General features: G+C 34.6%; 1 protein-coding gene across 1 annotated transcript in view; it reads right to left on the bottom strand.

Moving 5' to 3' along the window:
- SNX29 (sorting nexin 29) overlaps positions 1-24,395 on the bottom strand; it is a gene marked incomplete at its 5' end in the record, with an annotated part of 91,561 nt that overhangs the window by 56,749 nt on the left and 10,417 nt on the right. Inside the window, 5 exons of the mRNA XM_009874276.1 lie at positions 925-1,031; positions 5,175-5,257; positions 12,250-12,378; positions 13,628-13,691; positions 22,029-22,111. Of these exons, the coding sequence (XP_009872578.1) occupies positions 925-1,031; positions 5,175-5,257; positions 12,250-12,378; positions 13,628-13,691; positions 22,029-22,111 (466 nt within the window). The remainder of the gene's footprint in view (positions 1-924; positions 1,032-5,174; positions 5,258-12,249; positions 12,379-13,627; positions 13,692-22,028; positions 22,112-24,395) is intronic.

Raw genomic sequence — 24,395 nt, 5'->3', positions numbered from 1 at the left:
AAAGAATTAGTTTCACATGAGAAAGAGAACCCAGTGTGAACATCTTAGAAGAACTCTATTAATCTCTTGATGCATGACCTGCATTTTTAGCCACCTTCGAATTAATCAGTTAACGTAAGTATGCGATTTCAGAGTATTTTGGGTGAGAGGAAGACACAGAGAATTGTTTTACTTTTTATAAAAATGTTCATTTATTATTTAATGGGAGATAGAGGTATTAGACATTAAATTTCATTACTTTTTTCTGGAAAATCATTTGTATTTAATTTTAGGAGGAAACCCTAATCTTTCTTTTTTGTTTTTAATGAATTCTGCATTAATCTTAAAAGCAAATCTTGCATTAAGAACTTTTTTGAACATGGTCATATCAACAGAATGAGTAGCTTCCATCATCCATTTCCATGCTGCAGTATTCAATAAACTACACGGCAAAGCAATATAAAAATGAAACACAGGTTGGCAATCAGAAAACAGCATGAAAGCACAGAAGCAGCTACAGATTTCAGTATGTCAACTGACACAACAGCAATGCCTGTGATTATGTACTGTAATGTAGACAATACCTGAAAGCTATTGTCTGTGATACTTTCAACTTCGCCACCATCAGCTATAACTTCAAGGAGCTTGTTTACTTATTAAAGCCTTTGCTTTGACATCAAAGTATAAATGTATACCTTTGTTAGGAAAAGTATTTATAATTATCGAAATTGGTTTAAATATGTTTGGAAGTCGAATGAACGAATTTGTATTTTAATCAAAGAAGCCTGAACATTAAATCTTTCATATTTATTTACTTAAAGCAAAAATCAGACTTGTCATTTGCATAAATGGGGAAAAATAATAATGAAGAAAATAAACTATTTACACCTTCAAATGTCATGTTACAATTATGATTCCATAAAATCTGTGCAGTAAAAAGTTTACCTCAATCAATTTTCTTTCATAAGAGCTGGCCAGTTCCTCATTGTTTTCTACTTGCTTTTGCTCTGGGATAGCAAATTCAGCATCAGTGCTCCAAATGTTTGGCAGAACTAAAACAAAGACATACGTCAAATTAAAATGTTAAATTATATGAACATCTAAGACAATCTGTTTAGAAGTAATAGCTTTAAAAGAAACTGTTATTAGAAGTACCAGAATGGGATATAATATAACCAGTATTACAAATATCAAAATACAAACGTTGCAGGAAACTTGTTTTTTAAGACAGGTACGCTCAACAAAAAAAAATGCAAACTAAAAGAATGTTCTGTTTCGTGACTACAGCTGTTTATTACATGTAGGTAGTAACTGCAATTCCTACCCAAAGCCTTTGAAAATTAAGCATTTGCTTCTCTTCTAAGTGTTTTTTCTACTTCTCTTCCAAAATATCACTTCATATTACTTGCACAGACTACTTATATATCATAGAAATTACAATAAATAGGGCTGAGAATGGACATTCCATACTTCATCTAGTATTTCATGTTTTTGCATAAAGCAGAATCAGCCCCAGTTATCTCATTCCTGACAGCTGTCTTATTCCTCTAAACCTCCAATAATGGAGATTTCATGCTTCCTTGCACAATCTATTTAAACTTAAGTATTCTTCTCAGAAAGATTTTCTTGATAGCTAATCAAACTCCCTCCACCTGCCATTTAAGCCCGTTACTTCTTTTCTTATCCACAGCAAATGAAAACCTTTTTTCTATTCCTGTTCCCAGCTTTTATTTATGTATTTGATGATCACTTCAGTCTCCTCCAAGTTACGCAAAGTCCAATTCAACTTGTCTTCACAGATCACAAAGTTTTAAAAAAACGAGTCAGCACATAAAAAGTAAACAAGCTCTAATAAAAACGAGGTTTGACAAACACCATCATTTTTCAAAATCTAGTTTATATATACAACTACTATAAGGAGAATAAAAGACACCATAATTCATCTGACTAAATATTCTTGAGCCTGGGAATTGATTTTTGCTTTGAGGAAGTATAATACATTTGAAAGTTATTTTTATTTTAAGAGAATTTTGAAAGCTATTTTAAGAGCTATTTCTTGTAAACCTTGTTTGAAGTTCTCCAGTCAGAAACTTTGAAGATCAGTACTTTCATATAAATAATACTATTCTATCTAAGCAAGTTTGAAAAATGGTACACATACAACTCCTGCTGATGACTGAGAAATCAGAATGCTCATTTATTAAATATTTAAATACCAATACCAAACTGCTCAGTCTATGGCAGTGATCATTCATTTTGAAAGCTGGTATGATATTCTGAACTTGACACACTTCTGGCTCTTGTATAATTTATTTATGATCACATTTGCTGAGTGTTTTTTCAGTTTTTTAAGTCACTGCCAGGCAAAGTATCATGCCGATTTTCATTTATTATTTTAGGAAACTATTTAAAACCCATGCGCAATAGCATTTGATCTGATTATTGCAGCAAACATAGATTATTCTCTATTTTTAGTCATAAAAATAACAGCAGAAGCTCAATTTATTTTGTCTCTTTCAAAACAGTTTCACAGCAAATCCAAACACATAGTGTTCCAAAACCTACAATACATTTAAGCCTTTTGTTTTGATACCATTTGGAAGAAGAGTAATCATCATTGCAATTACTCATCATAACACAGGGAAGCAGTGAAGTTAGTTTTAGGCAGCAGTTTATGCCTCCTCAGTGAAGACAATTTCCTAACGTTCCAGTGGAAGAGGACAGTTGGGAGTTTTCCAAGTTTAAAGAAATCAGAATCCTATATCCCTGTCTACATGTAAGGGTAGATAGAAGTCAAGAACCTTAACTTGTAAGTATGTGAATTGATATGTAAGAAAACAACAAGAATTTCAACGTAAAATGACAAAAGCAGAGAAAACAGTAGTTTCTTCATCCTAGTTTCTTCACAAAATTGTCACAATCTCAGAAAACAGTGAGAAAACAGGTCTTATAAAAATCATCTGTAATTGTTCTACGAATGTAAGTTAATTAAGAACAAAATTACTTAAGACAAGTTGTTATGGTCACTTTAAATTATACCACAGCTGGAATTCAATAATTTGCCTTAATTACACAGTAACATATGTACTCAGAAGTATAAATAGATCTTTCTAATAATTCAAATATTCTTAGTTATGATGTCTCACATCTGAAAAATATGAATATCTACAACCAGACATTGCAAGTTATGTACACAAACCACTGGCACAATATTTTCTATAAATCTGGTAAAAGAAAAAAGTCCTTTTTTCACTCCTCTTCTTTGAAGTATATCTAAATATATTAGTTCTCAGGGATTATTTACATTCTTAAATACGTTTTTGAGTCAGAGGTCTCAGTGCTACTAATATTTTCACATAGATCTCCCATGGCAGCTAAGAAAAAAATTTGGTTGTATAAAAATATGTGTGAAATTAGAACATAAGAAAAATTATTACAATTAGTGTGTGTGTAGCTGAAATTTATTCTGGTCACTAGTGATAAATATTACAGAAAATTATTGTGGATTGATTAAACATCCTTTGAACAGAAAACATATATGTATTCATTTTTAGAAATGTTGGTACTGTTCTATCCTCCTTTTTCATCTATAAAATCTGGCCATCCTACTCAGTTTCTATTCTTATCACTCACTAATTTGCATAATTTTAACATGGCAGAATATAGCTAGCCTAGGAATTTTTTTTTTTTCTTTTCCTATAATTACACTCATCATGGGAACTGTCAGTATCTAATGAAAGATAATTTCTGCTATTATAAGAAGCTTAAGCGATGGTTTTCGTGAATAATTCTTAATACGAATCACTACACTCCAGCAAAGTCGGAAGTAAAAGCATGTGCTCTCACTAACAAAAATCCTTTTAAGGATGAATGAAGTTTTTAAACTACAGATAAGAACAGAGACTAGCCCTTAAGAGCAGAATTATAGTAGTATTCATTCATACAGCCACTTATATGACCACAATATTGACAGTTTAAAAAAAAGACAGATGGTGCCAATTTCTGCCACCTTGTCTCTCAAAATACCTTCTGCTGCCTGTGGAAATACAGGTCCCACCAGAAACGTGACTCCAGTTCATCCTGTCATGGGCACTTCTGCCACCACTGACCACAGAAATAACACACGTAACACTGCTGGTAACTCACTATGTTTGAGATAGAAAAGCTGTTCTTTACAGTCAGAGAATTTAGCAAGGACAGTGAAATGTTTGGTGTTAGTACAGAGCCTTTTTCCAGTAGTCTGTAAATACTAATCTCCAAAACAACGCTAATAAGTATAATCTAGAGATCATAAATTTTCTCTCCTCAAAATTATTCTTATTTTGCAATATCACATTAATTAACATATTACTTTTTAAATTAAATTTTCATCTGATAGCTTTTTCTAGAAAGTTTCTTATGAAAAAGTAAGACTTGCTCATCAACCAGAAAACGGTTGGTAAAAATAAGTACATGTTTACTTCAGTATTTTTCTCAAAAGGAAAACATATCAATATGTTATTTGCACTACTGGGAGATACTATTCTACCATGGTTAGAAGAGATGAATAGGGCTTATAATTATCTTCTGCTAACCCCACTTGCATGTCAATGATTTCATTTGTTTTGGAGAAGGATCAGCAAAGAAAGCAGACTTCTTGATTGCTTCTACTCAGCAGTAATTTGGTAGCACGCCATCCCATAACCTCTTTTTGTTTGGTATTAATCTGCATTACAATACTGTTCACACAACAGCAAATAGCCCGGTCAGGAATGTACCAGGGGCATTTCTCACAAAAACAGAACTGTCATCTTTTCGGATCCTGATATTTTCAATAGGGGAGGGCTGATGTCATACTGGGGACCATGTGGAAGCATGAACCCTGTCCCAGCCACCCTAGGATGGTTTTGTCTGGCTGAAGTGTTGATTATGGGCTTGCGCAGGATTGGGTGGTCGGTTATCTACAAAGATCTATTCCAGGAACAATTTTAAAAAAATAAATAAATTTTAACAAGCAGACTGTTGTAAATCAAAGACATCTCTTCACTGGTTATTCTTTCATTGTATGTTTTTATGCAAGTCCAGGAATCACTTCCATTGTTTGGTTACTATACCTATGCCTCCAGTAAACTCCATCTCAACAGTGGCACACAGGAAAACAAACCCTGTGCACGGATTTTTTGCTTGGCTTCCCCCGCCCTTCATTTCACCCTTACCTTCCACTGTTTGACCTTCTCTTCTGAGCATCTGGACAGCTCCTACGTACTTCTTAAGCTGCACTTTCAGCACCTCATTTTCTCTGTTGATAGAAGGAACAGAATTTTCTCAAACTATATGAAAGCCCCTTTCAACAGAAACAAGCATACCATCCAATATTAATAAGCTTTATGTAAGTTGTGTCATCAAGATGAAAAAAATAATGACTTACACGTTAAATTAAAAAACATCACCAGAGTACCAGGAAATTAGTCTTCCAGAGCCACATGAACACAGGAGTGAAACAGATTATGTCATAATCAAAATCTTTTTATAAATTATTTAATTTAAATTTTCTATACCATGGTACATTGATGGCAGAAAAAAACAATACAGTCTATCTAAATCAACAGTCGATTAAAAATAATAAGGATGGGATACTAGACAAGGAAATTCAGAATAGCCAGTATAAAATTAGATAATCATTTTATTAGTTGTCCAAATATTTAATGTCAAGGAAATAAAAACTCAGCTTTAGAAGCAGACTTTATACCTGTAAGAAAATGCCAGCACTCCAGCAACAATATTCAAGGTAAAAGTTTTCTACATTCCATTCCTAAATGAAAACTATTCAGAGAATAAATTTAGTTAATCCCTTTGACTGTTATATTTCAGTGCCTGTCTCATTTTTCTTTAGAAAGTACACGTAATCAAAACAGGTACTATCAAAACTGCACTAAGAACATTAAGAACCTTAGTTCATATTTGGGGGGGAAGACTGAATTTCAAACAAAGCTGACCAATCGAATGTCTGTCTAAGCCCATTCAGTTAACCAAATATGACAGAAGTGTTTGTGCAAAAGAAACACAACTAAAATGTGTGGCGAGAGAGTGAACTCAGACAACTTCTACTTCTCTTTAAGAAAGTGTCAGGAAAGAAACACGCAGGTGCCTCAGGTGCAGCACGTAACATCACACACAAGAAACCTGCAACTAGTTAGAGAAGAGAGAACACGAGCAGGTCAGAATTATGCCAGTGGAGCAGTGCAGGCTCTAGGAATGACAAATCCCTAGAAATGCAACAGATTACAGAAAGCTGTGAACACATCATACACAAAAAGGTAGGCATGTTATATATGGCAATTTACTTAAGAATGACAACTATACAGAAATGCATGCAAATGTGTGATGGTCCTTATCATACTATATATATTCATACACCCACAGACAAAATATATACATTATATATATGCACACACAAAAATAAACTGCTGTTGTGAACAACTGGTCCTATATTCATATTTCTACGGATTTCAAATCTGTTTTCCAAACTATGGAATCTCAATTCTATTCAGTCCTTTAGTAGACAGTTGCTAAATAATTGAGTAGAAATTATTGATTATGCAATTATCAAAATTTAACATAATCCTTGATGATTTTACATATTTTATGATATTTTTCTTTTCCTAGACTACAAAAAGCAAGCCAGTTTTTCCACTAGAGATGGACGCTGATATTAAAGAAAAAACAGAAAAATAGTTTAATTCCTTATACTATATTAAAATAAGTCTAAATCATTCATGAAAACCAATATGACAGCTAGACAACAAGATTGCTCACTGAAAGCATAAATATTTCTGCAAGGAAGTAACTGTATACAACTACAGTAAATTGAGGTTTAAGGATTCTCATGAAATAATCATACGTCATCTCAATTCTACATTTGAGAACAGACTCAGCGTCTTCTCTCTGTACTGAGACAGCATTCAAATAAAATCCATTTTTTACTATAGTGTCTAGGAACTTAAAACTGATACAGTAGAGCTGAACTTCCAAAAGACTTTAAATCATTTAAGGTTTTTGATACAAGACTGAAATTCAAAGTAGGATACTACAGCCCAATCATAATTTTCTAATATGCCTCCCTATCATCTTATTACTTCTCATTCTTTGACATCTCTTTCTCACTGCTACTATCTAGCTAGTTTCCAACAAAGGTACATCATGATATATATGAATTTATAGAAGGCCCCAGCTTTACCTCTGCAATGTTTCCAAACTTTACCATCTAACTTTAAGTAAACTGTCAGCCTGTTACAATACTAGTGAAAAACACAATACTTTCAATATTTTTTCAAGTGCTCCAAGTAATGCCACATTCTGTGCTGAAGACTAAGTGACACGACTATAAGTACAAGTTGAAGAGGACAGAGGAAAAAAGGAAAAAAAAAAACCAGGCTGAAATACATGGGAAAACAAAGACAGAGAACTACGACACTAAAAGCACACTCATCTCTCAAATCTCAAGTTTCCCTGCCTGATCACTTCTCCTATTTTAATAAGCAGCTGAAAGACAGTGGTAATGTGTTGCTTCACCATGTATCAGTTCACTGATAAGAGGATGACAATCTAGTATTCCTACAAATTACCCAATGGCAGAGATCTAGCGTGTGCTGGTAATTAAGCCTTTATACCCCTGGTGATTATTTATGCCTAATGACAATACAAGACATATTTTTCTTTGGTTGCTTGATTACAAAAATAGAAGACTGCACATTAAAAGCTAAACTGAAAAAAAAACCCACAAAAGTTTGAAATCTAGTTTATTTATAAGCTAATGCAGTAAGGAACAACTTTAGTAGAGTATATTTTATTCTATAGCACTTTTACTCAGTGAAATTACTTAAGACACAATTAAAGCCTGTAGTCAGCTCTTTGCTTCAGCGGTTTTCCTGAAGATAAATCAGAATATTACAAAACTACGTGTATCCACTCTGAGCCATTAGCAATGTCTTTGCTTAAAACCAGAGGAAATATGCAATACTAATTACAGTAATGAATCAGCACATAGTAGCAACAGTAAGCAAAGAGAAGAGGAAGGAAAGTATCAAAACCTTAAATGGTGATACTAGTAATTTTTATAAATTTTCTAAAATGGAAGACACCACCTCACAAAAGCCCTAAAATTCTAAGTATTTCTAGTGTCCAACATCCTTGAAAATTCACCAGAAACCACTGTATATATTCACAAATTATATGAAAAATCTTAAGGATCCTACTAAACTCCTGTACTGAAACAAAGGTCAGAAAAAGGAAAAACATTCAGTCCATTTCTTTCAAGACTATGCAGAGGGTCCAGGCTTGTTTACACAGTAACACCCAACTGGCATTACTAATGCTACATTGTACAAGATGTTCTTTTCCGCAAAGCTGTGAAATAAAACATTAGTAGTAAAGGACTTACTTTCCAAAGGCATCATTTAGTGACATGGATCATACTAATACAGAAGAAAAACACTGTTTTACTGAAAAGAAATTTTCTTTAAATATTCATGAACGGTACGCAGCCAGAGAACACCTTAGCAACAACAAACTTGCTTATTTATTATCTCTATCTGGAAGGATAGGGAATGATTAATTATATAGTACCAAGTCTCCAAATAATAAAAAAAATGCAGGAATCTTCAGAATTATTTGAAATAAATAGTATACTGTTAGAATATGTAGTATCTATATGTGGAGGTTGGGCTAGATGACTTCCAGAAAAGCTTCCCAACTTGATTTATCTTATCATCTTATTATTAGAAGGTGCAAGATCACAACTAATTGTAATCAAATACACTCTAAATGAGTGAAGGAAAAAGAGAACTATTACTCACAGAATTGGAAGATGAACTATATACAATATAATGAGATTACAGTATAAAATGAAATCTCTGAAAAAAACTGTGAGGAATAATGTGATAAACTTTACTGCCTGTCATGAAAGACAAACACCATATGCATGATAAACTGAAAATTATTCTCATGATAGTTTCACAACACAGACTGTGTTCAAATCTAAATTATGAAAGATATCACATCTGAAAAAGCAAGAAGTGCTTAGTGGATAAGAAATATGAGCAAGTTGTTTATCTTATCAAATAACATAGCTCTTTTTATAAAATGTTTTTGTAACTTCTGGCATGTCACCAACTAACTAAACAGGAAAGAAAAAACATTGAATATAGGAATATTCAAATTCATTTTCATAAGCACGGAGAAGAGATATTTTTTTCCTCTCTCTAAAAAGCTGCTTAAGGTAAGTGATGCAATCATTTCACGATGCACATCATTTCACCCATCACTGAAGCACTAAACTCCGAATGCAGTGTTGTAAACCAGATTAATATAAAACGCCAAATCCAAAAGCAGTGCGGATAACACAAACATTAGATAAGAGGCGGCAGGGTAGGTTAGAGAATATACAGTAAACAGAAGGTACGTCAGAGTGTAAGATAAGAGTCAAATTCTTATCCCTCATTTCCCCACACAGTGTATTATCATCTTGTCTTTCTGCTTTTCTTGCTACAACACCTGCCCTTTGTAAAATGCTCTCCTCCAACATTTCTGAATACAGGTTATCCGATTTCACAGTCAACTTCAATAAATTTCTTTGCCTCACAAAGGTATGTAATAGCATTCCACACAGAAAAAAAGAATCTCAATTAAAAAACGTTAGCATAGTCAGGAAGCCACTGGCACGCTCCGTCCATGCCATCTGAGAAATCACTGGCGAGGGCGGGAGGGGGGAGGAATTGTACTGGAGAGTCTCTTTTGTCTGTTGTACTGGAAGGCTAGGAAATACATCAAATGCCAAGACTGCTCCTTTTGAAACAATACCATAACTGTTATGAAACACAGACTGAGTTACTTCACGTGGAAGAATGAGACTACCATGACTTGAAACTAAAACAACCTAAGAATTTTTCTATTTTTCAAAGAGAACTAAGGAAACTCACAAAAATTTCTCACAAGTAAGCTACAATTTTGTCTAGGACAGGGACTCTTCACTCTAGAAGACCAGCTGAATACATCAATTTTGCAGATATCCAGAAGTAATCATTTCAATACTGACTGATTTGTCACTGAAATTTATGTTCTCAAAGCCTTCAGGAAGATACTTATGCCAAATCCTTGGCAAGAGCTTTGGTTACACACATAAATACCCGTTCTCATAACCAGTCATCAAATTACAACAGTTGGATTGTCACTGAATGATTTTCCTTAAGCTGTTTAGAACATTACACTTAAGGAAATTTTTCTACTATAGTTATATGATCGATTGTTTTCAAGGCAAACAGTGAGATTTCACTATTATAAAATATCTGAAACCTAGCTTCCTCTCACTCCCCTAGTGTATTACCCAGTACTTTCAAAGCATTTCCAAAATGTTTTGTTTTTTCAGATTCTTCCAAGTATTCGGTTGGCTCAAAATCCTGGTTTAAAATATTAGTTATTGAAAATCTACCACTCTTACTGTTGCAGCAGGATCACAGTGTTCAAAGCCAATCAATAATATAATTTACAAAAAAATAGTTTAGATTCAAAAATAACTAGATGTAAAATTTCTCATGTGCTGATAAACAAGTTGCGGTGAATCATTCAAGAAACGCATCTGAGGCCCAAAGTAACTACTGACACAAGAATTTGTTTTACCTACCCAAGTCTCAACACTGTTTTTATCATGAGCTGGGTAAACTGACTTTCGGAAGAACATTAACACACCACATGCAGTCTCCGGAGCAATAAAAGAAATTAAATAAACTTGTTTAAAAATACCAAGTTAGTCTAAGCGAGCATCTCTTTAGATCTTGCTGTAAAAGCTCCTTACCTATTCTTTAAAAAGGTATGTGCGTGACAAATACCTGATTCACCCAAATGTCACTACAAATTCTAAAATTGTGGGGGAAGTGAGTCAAAGAACTATGAATATACAATTCCTAGAACCTGAAATGCGAATATTAAACGATGAAGTATTTGCATTATCTCAATTGCCCTAGATCACACGAATGTCAAACCCACTTATGCATATCTATCCCTGCCTCAAAGTGAGTAGTTCAGTCTGATGTGTCATCAAAAACAGAATTAGTAATGCTCTAAATACTTTAAAAAAAAAAAAAAACAAGTTTTATATTTATCATTTTCAGATACTAACTCTGCTATGCAATAAAAAGCTTATAGTAATCTGAGCTGTGGTACTTCACAACTGACACTAAACACTCCTCCTGTGCACGCAAAAAACAAACATGACAAGGCACAGATTACTAATCTTATTTAACATTTGGGATAGGTTTGTTGTTTACTATACATGTGAATCACCCCTATGATCTTAGGTATCATATGTTACTATTACTGCAGCGTTTACCTTCAAAAATCTTCTTTAAGTGAAATCACTTTTAGATCTGAGAGCTAGAATCCAAATAATCTAGCTTGTGCATTTAAAAAAAAAACAAAACCGCAAACAACTCACTATATTTTACACCGAAGGAGCCACTTTTGCTATTAGAATGAGCACTTCGTTATTCTAGGACAGTAACATCACTCTGTCCACAATAAACACTGACACGGTGTTTCTGTTCCCCTTCACATCCCTTTATATTCAGCAGCTGTATCAGATTTGAGGTTTGAAAAAACCTGTTTGCAGAGAGTGCTTGGTTCTTTATCATTAAGAATATCATATATCCAACAGAAAGAAAAAAAACTTGACCTTGATAATGTGATTTGTTCAAGACTGGGCAGACAGTCACACCAAAAATCTCCCAAATATCAAATAAAATACAAATGAATTAAAAAATAAAAAACTTGCTGGAACTTGACAAAACAGGTACGTGGAGAAAAGCTTTCTTAAATTTACCTTGCACATACACGTATTCCTTGGTATCTAGACCCATTATCTGTCACTATTGTTATGGGTTATATTTTTTAATATTCGTTTAACTACTTTTTATATTAAACTTAATGTTGTCACAAGTTCAGCTCACTGACATTCTTTCCTCTGGTGCTGTAACAGTGGTTTTTCTCATATTTTTATCTCTCTCTTTATGTTAACATTTAACAAAACAAAACCCACAAACCCACTAAATTTGTCCGAAAAATCTTCCAAAGGTTTTTTTTCAGCTTAAATTCAACTAAAGTCCATGGGATTTTTAGTCCTAAATTACTCACGTTTTCTGGAAACTGAAGTACTTGAAAATTACATTTTCTTATATGAACAATTTTTTACTCCCTTCTTCTACTGCTGTTACTTTTTATGACCCTTTCAGCACTTCTTACCGTGCCAAGGCTTGGACTTTCACTGCATGTCGCTCTTCCTGTTCTGCTGCTTTCCTTCTCCAGTTGTCCATTTCCTGCCTTAGCGCTGCCGAATGCTCCATCTCTCCATCAAGCAGATTTCTCAGAGATCTGGAAGAAGGCAGCAGCCTGTTAGAACACCACAGACACTACCTCGTATTTAGAGGATACTCTACATATCGCAGAGTAAGTTGCCTAAAAGATACCATTAATGTCATCCTAAAATTTCATTACTGAGTGTAATAAATTCACCTGATCCGTTTATACAATGATCTGAAAAGTTACAAGGAAAAAGGACCCAACCAAAACAGTTGTAAGCGCTTACTATTAATTTGTATTATAATCTCATCAACATGCCCAAAGCACAACCTGTTATGGTATCCACTGTAGCACCATGTAGAATGAATTTATTATAGAAAACAACTTATAATCTGGTTTCAGTGCTTCAATGTAAGCCCATACACCACAGTAAATATATTGTTTATAGATTCTTCCTAGCAAGAGCAGGAGATAAGTAGGGGTCTTGTCTCTACTGAGAGCAGTGCCACAGGCTTCAGTGTCACATCTCTGATGAGACAGCCAAGGTCAGCATGATCCCTAATGATAAAATCCAAAGCATCCTCGTCCTTCAGCCAAAAAATGAAAAGCTGAATGGGGCAGTAACTTGCAACTATGGGAGCGGGGAGGATAAGAGGCAGAAAAATGGGATCATGGGTAGCCTTGATATTATTAAAAAATAAAAAAAATTTAAATATCTATAGAGGTCTTTTGGTAATTTTTTCTATCATGGCATAACAACAGTATGTCTTCAATATATTTGTATTTTCATTCATCTAATTATATGTTCCAACAGACTAAATGGATACAAAGCAGACGATATCATTTTAAACAAGTGCCATATTATTCTTACACATACGTCACCATTTTGGCCCAAGGAGATATAAAGACACTCACAAATGACAGCCACTTTTCCCCATGACACCGTTAGCCATCCTATATTACTTCTGCACCAGAAGGGGAAAAAAGAAAATTTTCTGAATATTCGTATAAGGATAAATTTTTACTCATTTGGAAAGCTATCTTCAGAATCTTTTGACTCTAAGTCTACAACTGGCAAAAGCTCCCAAGATAAAAAAAGTTTACGTGATTCAAATTCAAAGAAAAAAGTTGACCTGCAAACATGACTCTTCAGGATCAGCAGACGAATATTGAAATACTAAGCTCACATTTTACAGAAAAATAATACATACATCAAAAAGATTACACAAACATTACACATAGCTTTACAAAAAGGACGGTTTGTGTTAAAAATGGGGTATTTTTAAATTATAGTGCTTCTTGACTAGAAAAAGAAAACTACCTGTTCTGTTCTTCCAGTTCATCCTTCCTATTCATCATGGCCACGATAGCTTGACGAAGTTCATCTGAAAAGAAGGGACAAAAAAAGATTAATTTCTCTATGTATTTTTGCTCATTCCAGATCTAAAAGTCAGGTAGGCTAATTCACTTAAGATGATGCCAACAACATTTGCTATTTAGCAAAGTACATAAAAAATGCCCTTAATCTCAACACTAATTTGAGCGATCTTTGAAAAATTTAACACAGTATCAGAAGTACTGACCAAATCAAATCAGTCTGCATCTGGCTGTAATACAAATGTTTGCAAGTTTGCATGTGGCTGCAGCTGTTTTAATCACAGGCATATAGGACAATCCACCTTTTCACCACAGGAATATTAAGAAAATACAGTGTTACTTGTGTAAAGTCTTCAAATTGTTTGTTTTCCTTGCCATAAATTCTGACACAGGAAATTACAGTGAGACCGGAGTAGAGATAACATCAGTGCTTCTTCACAGCATTTCTTTCAAGCTCAGTTTGAAGAACATCTTAAAGACGATAAGATTTTGGGATCTTGTAATTTCCTACAAATACCTTTTAATTTCCTAGAAATAACTTGAAAACTACTTTCTGTCATTATATCAAGAATAAAAACTTTAAAAATATTTTGACATAATTTTAGAATTTCTAAAGATGTCTTTAGGGTTTGGTTTAACAGTGATACCAGAGTAGACAACTACCATACAGAAAAGCATCAGCTCAAAGCACTGTCTCATCCGAAGTCTTTCTACTATTACAATGATTTTACCATACAACTGTACACCTGTACTACTACTATTTACTATAAATTTACAGAAAAATACTAGATATTAATAATCTAATCTAAAACAGATTCTGACCTCCAGATCTTGCATGAATACATGAAACACAACAGGCCTTCAAAGATTTGAAGGGCTTCTGGAAAACATCAGCATAGATACATGGCCTAAACTAGATTTTTTTTAAAAAAAATCATTACTAATCTCATGTATGTTAATCAACAATTTTATGACAGCTTCTGCAGGACACAATTACAGTAAAGCATCCCTCCCAACTGTTAAATGAAATGCTCCTTTGTTGATATATAATAAATTCACTAATTCTGTTCCACAAATATTCAAAGCAGATGTCAGCAATTTTTTTGTGCTTTTACTGAAAACATACTAACAGAACAGCTGTTACTTAATTTCTTCAAGTAAGCAAAGCCATTGGACAACTTCTTTCCCCTTTACATTCAGTTTACAGAATTTTTTGTCAGTTCAAAGATAAAAAATAGCGTTGTCTTGTGGATCAGATTGCCAAACTCTAGTAGTGGATAAAATGTGGAAGTTTTTACTGTGTGAATCAAATGTACTGGTTGGTGCAGACAGTACAGTTCCTTTCCAGCATTGGTAATCTGCTGGTAAACCACTCTTGGAGGATTCAGCAGCGTTCTCGCATCACTTGAAATCAGCCAATCCAATTTCTTCATGCCAGATTTTTTTCCAAAACATTTCTGATTCTTTAACCATGGAAAAAGTAGATTATTATTTCCCGACCCATTACACATTATGGCTTGAGAACTAATTGACATTAGCAAGAAACATTTCAGTAGGTTATTAGAAGACTTTTACACTCCATTAATTCAGCACAGAAAGAATAATTATTCTTCTACAGTAACTGCACATCTCCTACACAGCTATCAAAAAAAAATATCCTGTAAAAAAGCCAAAAGTGAAATTTGTGGGTATCGAATACTAACAGACACAAAATTAAAAAAAAAATCTAGACACTTCTGCTTTCTCCCTTGATAATGTCACTCTGTGATTATATGGCTACTGCAATCAGTCTTCCTAAGGTCGTGTTTTCAGCACAAAGGATATCCCAGTTTGCCCAGTTATACCCATCCTTGCTACTAACTCGCTTTTTCTGGCACTGGTGTTTACATACATAATGTCCTAGCAAGAACTGATCCAGCTCAAAATTGTTTGGCTGGGTTTTTTGGGGGGGTGGTTTGTTTGTTGTTGTTTTTTACTTTTCAGACAAGCAGTTGCCAAGTGATCTTACTGTTGAGTTTAATACTGTTGCTGCCACAAGGTACCTAGCAGAAAGCAGTCTTTTAGTCAATAAGGACAAGGAACAAAAGGTGGAATACCCTTTTCGCCAAGCATACAGTACATGTTACATTGAGATGACCAGGTTACCACTACAATTTGTAGGGGTAGAAAAAAACTTAGAATGGAAAAACTATTTAGGACAAAATATGCTGTGTTCCATTATTTTCATGACTCTTTCCAAAACATCACAGAATCACAGAATCACAATGTTAGGGGTTGGAAGCGACATGGTCTATAATAGCTTCTACAGAGTACCATTTATTTTGTGGAGAAAAGAAAACAAACCATACACACAAAAAAAAAAAACACACCAAACCTTACATTCCAAGATTTAAGAAATTTTTTTAGCAATAAAATATCAAATCTCATGATCATGAAACTCAACACACTATGAGTGTTCTTTTGATTATGCTGAGATGCTGTCCCAGTTAGAGGGCAGACTGGAAAGGTTGGAGGTTTTGAAGGTTTTTTTGTTTGCGTGACTTTGTGGTTTGTTGGTGGGTCTTTTGGCAGTGGGAAATTGGTGGGTTGTAATAGTCCTGAAAAAAATAACATGGTGTTGTGAAAACGGACCACAATCCATCAGCCTATCTATGACATGAAAAATTGTTATGAGGAAAACAGAATAACCCAATAAGCGTTCACACCTTGTACAAGTATACAACAAAAGAACATCCATAGTAAGCTTTCAGTACAGTAATACTGCATGACAATATGAAGATCTTTAACTATAAAGAAGAATTCATAATACTCTTCAAAAAGCAACAACCCAATCACATTTTAAATATTTCAAGAGTGTCATTAAAATATATTATTATTTCTCTGAATAAATTAAAGTCATTGCTACTCAGACAAGTTACTGTAGCACCGGCTCCACACTTATGCTGGGGTCACTACTTACAGTAATTGCCTGTATGCATATTCAGTCTCTTTAAAATGTACTGATTTATTAACATTTGAAGAGCAAAGCTATTATAAATCATCTCCATTTTTCCAGTTTTACCAGTCTATTCAAACTGTAACCTTAACTTGCCTAATAACTTATTTTTTTTATTCCACCTGGAATCTTCCGCATGAGTAGAGCTGAAATCCCATCTTCCCTCACTCCCCTCTCCAACACACATATAAGTAAGCAGAGCATGAAAGCAAGATTCTGTTAAGGACCACAGTTTTCCAAAAAAAAAGGAGAAGAAAAAAGCCTCTTGGAATAAAAGACATTAGTGTGGTTTTTATTTCTATTTGCTTCATTTTTTCTGAGAGTTATGGAATTGACAATACTGAAGAGACACAGCAAAGGAGAAACTCCAAATTTCATTATCACATATAGGACAAAAATCAATGCTTAATTTAAGACCACATAAGCAAACGCGCTTCATACTCGGTATTTCTTGACTAATTCAGTTCAACTATGGATTACTGTGGAGATGTGAAAGCATCAGCACAAACAACTAGTCTGGTCTAAAAGCCCAGGCTTCCAAGGAGGCTTGTACAGCCAGTGCTCTACCCAAGCAGCAGTACTGATTCACTGCTACACCTGTGTTATTTCATCTGGAAGGAATGAATATTAAGGAGCCATATTTTGCATCAATTACTCCTCAAAAAACCTACAAGAACTATTCAGTTTATCATCAATATTTCTTTAACTGCTCCATCCATCATAAATATAAAGAAGTCAAACATCCATTAGCATAATTAAATAAAGTTATCCAGAAAAAAAAAAAAAAACCACAAAATAACCCCACCTTTAATTTCATGATCTTTTGATGCAAATAACTGAATAGAACTAAAAGGGCAACAACCTATTTAATTCAGGCTTAACATTCAAAACTTTCAAAGATCATAATTTCTTACACTTACTTCTGCTTCTTGAAAAATTTCAGCAGCACGTGAGAACAGTCGGCTGCATGCAAACAAGGTAAATCCAGTATCATACACTGTGGCACGTTCACTTCAAATCCACAGTTCATAAACTTTTGTCTGTGTGTTATGGTTGCCTCTGAGATCAGTATAGAATCCTAACCTGTTCTTTTTGGCAGATTTATGTCTCGTTGATTGTGTGGGTTAGAAAAAGGAATAAATCTATTTAATAAAAACTCCCACAGTTGTAGCAGCAACTAGAAAATTGGCATTTTCTGAATTCCAGACTCACAACCTCAAATCTTTCTTCCCCTCTTTTTTTTTTCTTTTCTACAATAAAACAGTGGGAGAATGGCCAAGTATACCCACTTCAGAAAACGTATGTCAGAGTTTATGTCCTACTTCCAACCTGCTTTGTGTTTGGTATGTCATCTGCATTCTGTAAAGTAACATTAATGGAAAGAGATATGCTACTGTTATTGAGGATCAGCATTCAACACCAACATATCTAGAATTCAAGTGACAATCAGTTTCATAAAGACAGATAAGATGATCACGAGTGAAGTCTTTCAAATTATGCAATCTTAAGAGGTATTTTTGCAACAACTTTTTAAAAAAAAGGATTCCCATGTGCAAAACAGTAATTCCAAACCAGATCTTTCCTTACCAGTAAAAGAAGACAACAAAAGTCAAGAAATGTGCTCATCACATTTCTCATATTAAACCTCACTTTTTACAACATCAAAAATTATCTTTTATTGTTGAAATTAATTTGCAGTGCCTAATTATTAGTCAAGCAAATATTTGCCCTGAAGTATTTTTAATTCACTTGCACACTACATGCAAAATCTGGCTCCCGTAAAATTTTTATAAGGTCATATTCAGAGTAAGAAAGCTATAAAAAAGTGCCATGCTTTAAGAAACACCTGTCAATTTCCCAGCAACCTTCAGAAAAGTCATAACTTTAACAACTCTTCTGCTGTTTAACCAAAGACTGGGTAAGTATGATTTGCAATCACCTGTTATCAAGAATGAGCTGCAAGTGAAATCATCTCTCAGAGTACACAAGGTCATGCAGCACTCCTCTGCAATCCTGCAGATAGAATATCAGGGTGGGCTGGGAGCATTCTACAGGAATGTTTTGGTTTATTTTTTTCTGAGTGCAAATTTACACAGATATTTTCAGAGCAAACAAAACTTCCAGCAGACTAGTTACATCTTAGATCAGAAGTCTGACCTTTAAAGACATGCTCCCCAAGCTGCCTGCATGAACACTGGTTAGTAAGGCTTTATTTAGTCCTTCAAAATCTTGTAAACATTATCTTGTCATGTCACTATTAATAGGGTAAATTTTAGTAGGAAACAAATTAGGCAATACAGTGTTGGCCTTCTACTGCATAGAAGGGTCCTGACCAAAAAGAAGTCCGTAAGATGAACTGCAGCTTTTTTCCTCACTGATGAAATTTATACACGCTCTTTCCACAGCTGTGCTTCCAGAGAAGTCACAAGAATTTAGTACCTGTCAGTGACTGGTGGCAACCAAGTTGCAGAACAAGTCGGAAGCTATTTAGAGGACAGAAAAAGTAGAAAAACACAGACCTTGTTTACTGACGCAACCAGGATAAAAATATAATACGTAGGTTTGATTATTCAGTGAAGTTCTTCAGTGACCATGAAAAAACGGTGGCTTTCTCAAGAATATATGAAAAAACATGGGATAATGTACAATGCTGTAACCTTTGCGGTTAAGCCTGACTTCAAAAACTAAGGAAAATTACAGTGGAAAAACTAAGTTGCCAATTATTTACTAAAAATAGCACTATAATCAAAGTCCCTTGTAAAGAAGGACACGAGCAGCATCCTTCTAAACTGAAAGGTTTAGAACTTCCTTCTTTTTCATTCCAAAAACAAAATGGGGAGACTTGTGCTGGTAGGACAGATTTTTGTGGCGGAAAACAGCGCTACAAATATTATAGAATCATTCAGGCTGGAAAAGATCCTTGAGATCATCGAGCCCAACCATTAACCCTACTCTACAAAGCTTATCCCTATCTTCCAATGACAATAATTGGAGCAGATATAGATCTGTTCATGATTCAAATATGGCAAAATGAATAGAATTCATAATGGAATAGGCACACAAATACAAAACTTCTGACAAACTTGATTCTCTATAACATTGGTCATAAGACAACTATCTGTAAAGTAGGGCAAGCTTTCAAATGATGTCTAAAACAGACAACAAAACTCTCATTCTATGGATTACAATTTCTCTTGAGTGGTATTAATATTTTTTGAGATGTATCTGCTGCTAAGTTAACCTATACCTTACAAATGCATGGTACTTAAATTCAGGAAAATCATTCAAAATGACAGAAATTTTAAGTTACGGATTCTCATAATATAATTTTCCAGCCTGCATATCAAAAGAACTGAGAAAAGGTTAGTATTACATTAGTAAATTGGAAACCAAGCAGGAAAAGAATAGATTTCCTAAAAAAATCATTTCAGGCTTTGTCTTTAGAAGTAAGAAGCACAAAAATCCAGTCACTGGAGACCTCACAGCCTTTCTCACTGCACTACTGCGTTCCATTTTTCTTGTCTGATGTGTTAGAACTAGTTGCTATGCAACCAAGCTATAAGCCTCCCCATTTAATAATTTTTCTGCTAATTGCAATACAGAAAAAGAGCTTCAGCGTCTGGCTTTTGTCATAGCACTGAATTCTTCCTGTACGGAGAACCTACAACTACTAACAACAACCTTGAAAAAAACATTTTTAACACATGTACCTGGGACCAGCTATTATAAAGGTATTAACTTATATGTATAGCCATCTGAATTTTGATTATTATGATAAACAGACTATTTACTAAGTGTTCTACTGGCTTTATAGATTGTTTTGACATGCTTCCTCCCTTCCTTCCACCAAAACTTTCTCTGAAATGAGAAACTAATGGCAGCATGTACACTTCTGTTGATTGTCTGGCTCAATTCATTTACAAATTGCTTAGTATCGAGAACTGAAAAACTCAAGATTCAGTTTCTATTGTGTAGCTGCCTTATCTACACACAGGAACTAAATGAGCAATGAAGGAGACCAATTGCGGCCCCTGCTGGTACCTAAAACACCTTTGAAAGAATAAAGTTGAGTGCAATAAAATCAAAAAGTTTCCCATTAAAAATCTATTCCTGAAAAAAATAAAATCAGAATGCAACAATGAAACGATATTGTAGCAATAATACGAGCCGTGATGAACTTTCCAAGTCCCTTCCAACCCCTACCATTCTGTGATCCTGTGATATCCAGTGAATAAAGTATTGCAGTAACTATCAACAGTAACTCCATCTACACTTTCAGTTACGTCACTTAAGTCTCAAACTAGGTTCTCACTTCATGAAGCACCTCATAAGAAAAGATTTTTCACCTTTCTAAAGCTCAGTCAGCAGACCCCTGCCACAGCCTGAAACAGTACCCAGCAAAAGGTCTTTAACATACCTTGACACAGGTATTTTCTGAATAGGACATTAGAACCTGAGATTAGAGTATATTAAGGTTTGTTGATTGTCATGATTTCATGCATCAATTTCAGAAAAGATTCTTGATTGCATCACTTCTAACTACCCAAGTGACACAATTAAAAATGAGTACCTATTTCAATTTGCAAAAAGAAACAGATGAACACACACCTCAGAGCTTTAAGAACAAAGCTACTTTCACCAGTTTAGCTACTAAGCTTTCTGTACAGTGAAGAAAATAAAACTACATGTCTTATATGTTTAGAAAACTAGTCAGTTTAAGAACTAAGCCTTTGTTTTATGAGTTTATGTGGAAAAAAAAAAAAAAAAAAACAAGGTGCAGTAAATAAACTGCCTGTGGTTCTACTAATCCCTTTTTAGAACAAAAGCCACCATTTTGTGTCCAGCTCAACTCTTAACACCACTGGAAACATGACTTTCCTCTACCTTAATCTTAACTAAAAAGTTTTTGTTTATGAAAGCCCATAAAAATGTCTGGAGCAGATTTCATTATCAAAACCACAGACTGAGTGTACTTAGAAAAGAGTTCTGGATTTGTTTGGGGGTTTTTTGAGACTAGGCATTAATGAAAGCAGGCAAAGTAAGTAAGATCACATCACCATTAGTGTTTTCAGAGTTTGCAGAGATTTAAATACATATATCAGATTAAATCGTTATTGTTCATTTAACTACTCAAGCCACACACAGTAATGAAGTTGCAATGAGCCATAACGTAGGATCTGCCAAGTCAAAAATTGTTTCGGAGCAGTCATTTCTAATGGGGCCGGCATAACAGAAGTGAAGTGCCAGATGCCTCTCTAAAGAGATATTACCGAAATAAAACCAGAAATAAAGAGCTATAGAACTTTCAAATGTAATTCCATCAATCCAGATACATCAACGAAATACTTACTAATTGTCATGGATTCTGGCACAGTGGCTGAAGGCAACATATTGCTTAAAGCATTCACTTGAGCTGGAGGACTGACTTCCACTCTAATCATAAAAGCACAATATCATCAATAAGTGAAAACAAAATCCTCAACTCAAAAGCATTCCAGAAACAAACAATGTCATCATATTCACACACATTCAACGAACTTATGTTTAATTTAATGTACCTGTTGTGAGTCTGATTTAAGAACACATACAAGAACATCCAAACCAACAGTAAAAAATAGCATAAAAACCAGCATAAAACCTCATTTCAAAACCAGAAGGTGAAGTCTGCCTGTTATTTGATGACTACATGACTTCTTCAAGTTAATTAGGAAAGTTCAGTACATGAAACTACGCAAAAAGAAAAGTGTAAAAGGGCTTTTCCATTTGTCTTTCCAAACATTTACAAAAGTAACCTGATGAGTAGCTTGTTTTCCAGTACCAAGTACCTATGCATTAGGTAACAATAATAAGTAGGCAGCTACAGTATGAAGACTTTTTTTTCTTTTAAGAAAAACATAATTGACATGTACCTGTAAGGAAGATCTGATCTTCTTGAAACTAGTTCTACTGCGTGAGCAACATGTTCATGCCCATCTCCATTCTCCAAGTTATCTAAAGTACAATGCACAAGTATTACCTTTCTTAACAGTACTTAAAATATGAAGTAAAAACAAAACCAGGAAGATGGTAATTACATTTTTAACTAGAAGCACTCATCTTTACTAAAGTTTGTAAACACTTTAAGTTCTTTCTCCAAGGTTGGCTTCTGCACATTCACCCTGAATGACAGCAGGATTGTGAAATCCCTTGGGAAAACAGCCATCGGTTTAGAAAACAAATAGCATTGCACAATTCCTAAATCGTAGTTTAGAAGTACATTTTAAATTGATACCAATGTAGTAAAGCTATGAAGAGATTCCTTACCGAAGTTATTTTTGCAAACCCCTGAAGTTTAACCCCCAAATGTCATTTGATGCTCAGTACAAATCTGTTTGTGACTTGCAAGAAAGGAATTTGTGGTTAGTTCCCAGTACATGAAACCTTGCAAACACACCAGTCCATTACACGTTTCCCACAGAGCACCGTGGCTTTTCTCTGGATCCTTACACCTTTGTATCAAGCATCAGGAATCAGATAGATGAGATATTTTTTAAAAGCATGTATAATATGCATCTGCCCACAGATCCACAACTATCAGGATCAAAATATACACATCGCTAGGCCTGTTATTAAAGTAGTTCAGGTGGAAAGAAACAAAAAAATCACATTTTACTGAGGTTTTATGTATCTCACCATGTAAGGGTTACAAAGTTAAAATCCTAAACAATTCTAAAATCTTGAGCTAAAGTAGCACAGAATTTGAAGAGCAAGAACTCTAGAAAAAAGTTAGCGGGAATAAGAGTTATGTCAGAATTATTACAGAGGAGAAAGTTCATTTTTTAAGCTACGGTTTTACTGAAGATCAGTTCCTAAAATGCCTACTTCATTTTTGTTGCAAGCAACTGAATTTTGATTCGGGCTTTCCCATCTCTAGGTACGCAGAGATATGATACACCCTGACACATCCCTGAAGCACTGCAACAGACTAAAATTGAAAACACAGATAACATGCAACACTATAGATTGTGCTATAATCTATTTCAAATATAACATTATTATTTATCTGAATTAAGACCTATAAACCAAAATACTGGGTTAAAATATATATATTTTACACGAGCTCAGTATGCATGTTTTAGCAAAAATGTTGTCATCATCATCATAATAATACTGAAGAGCTTGCCAGTTACTGGGCTGAATTGCCCCGAGAAAACGCTAACCCACATTCCTTCCGTTATCATTCATCTAGCAAAAGCATAACTTCCAAAGTCAAGTGAACAACTGCTTAAGGCAGCTTTCAATCCCATCAAACTGTCATTCTGGCCAGGAAGAGGTTGACTGTATCCATGTGTATTGCTCTCCCGAACTGACTGGCATTTGGGTTGCATGATGTGCCTTTTAGGGAAGACTGTCTGCGCGCTCGTGTCAGTTCAAGACTGTTGAGAAGGGCCCAGTGACAGCACGGAAAGCTAAAATCGGGAAATTCAACAGCAGAATCTGTGCTGCTGTTTCCTCTAACTGATGAAGATGCCTTTCGCCAGCCCAACGATTTATCATTCCGGCTTGCACACTGGACCATAGGGTTTACCACAAAGACAAAGATGTGCAGGAGAAGAAGAGAAAATATCTGTATGCTCTACCGGAAAGGGATCTGAACAGGCCTGTTGTTGATCATCTCTAGCAGTCTGAGCATTGCCTTCAAAACAGTTCTGAGAAAAAGCAAGATGAAACAAGGGAC

Source organism: Apaloderma vittatum, unplaced genomic scaffold (genome assembly GCF_000703405.1).
Source record: "Apaloderma vittatum isolate BGI_N311 unplaced genomic scaffold, ASM70340v1 scaffold7468, whole genome shotgun sequence".
Taxonomy (NCBI): domain Eukaryota; kingdom Metazoa; phylum Chordata; class Aves; order Trogoniformes; family Trogonidae; genus Apaloderma; species Apaloderma vittatum.
The sequence above is the reverse complement of the archived record's forward strand: the minus strand, read 5'-3'. Positions and strand labels throughout refer to the sequence as shown.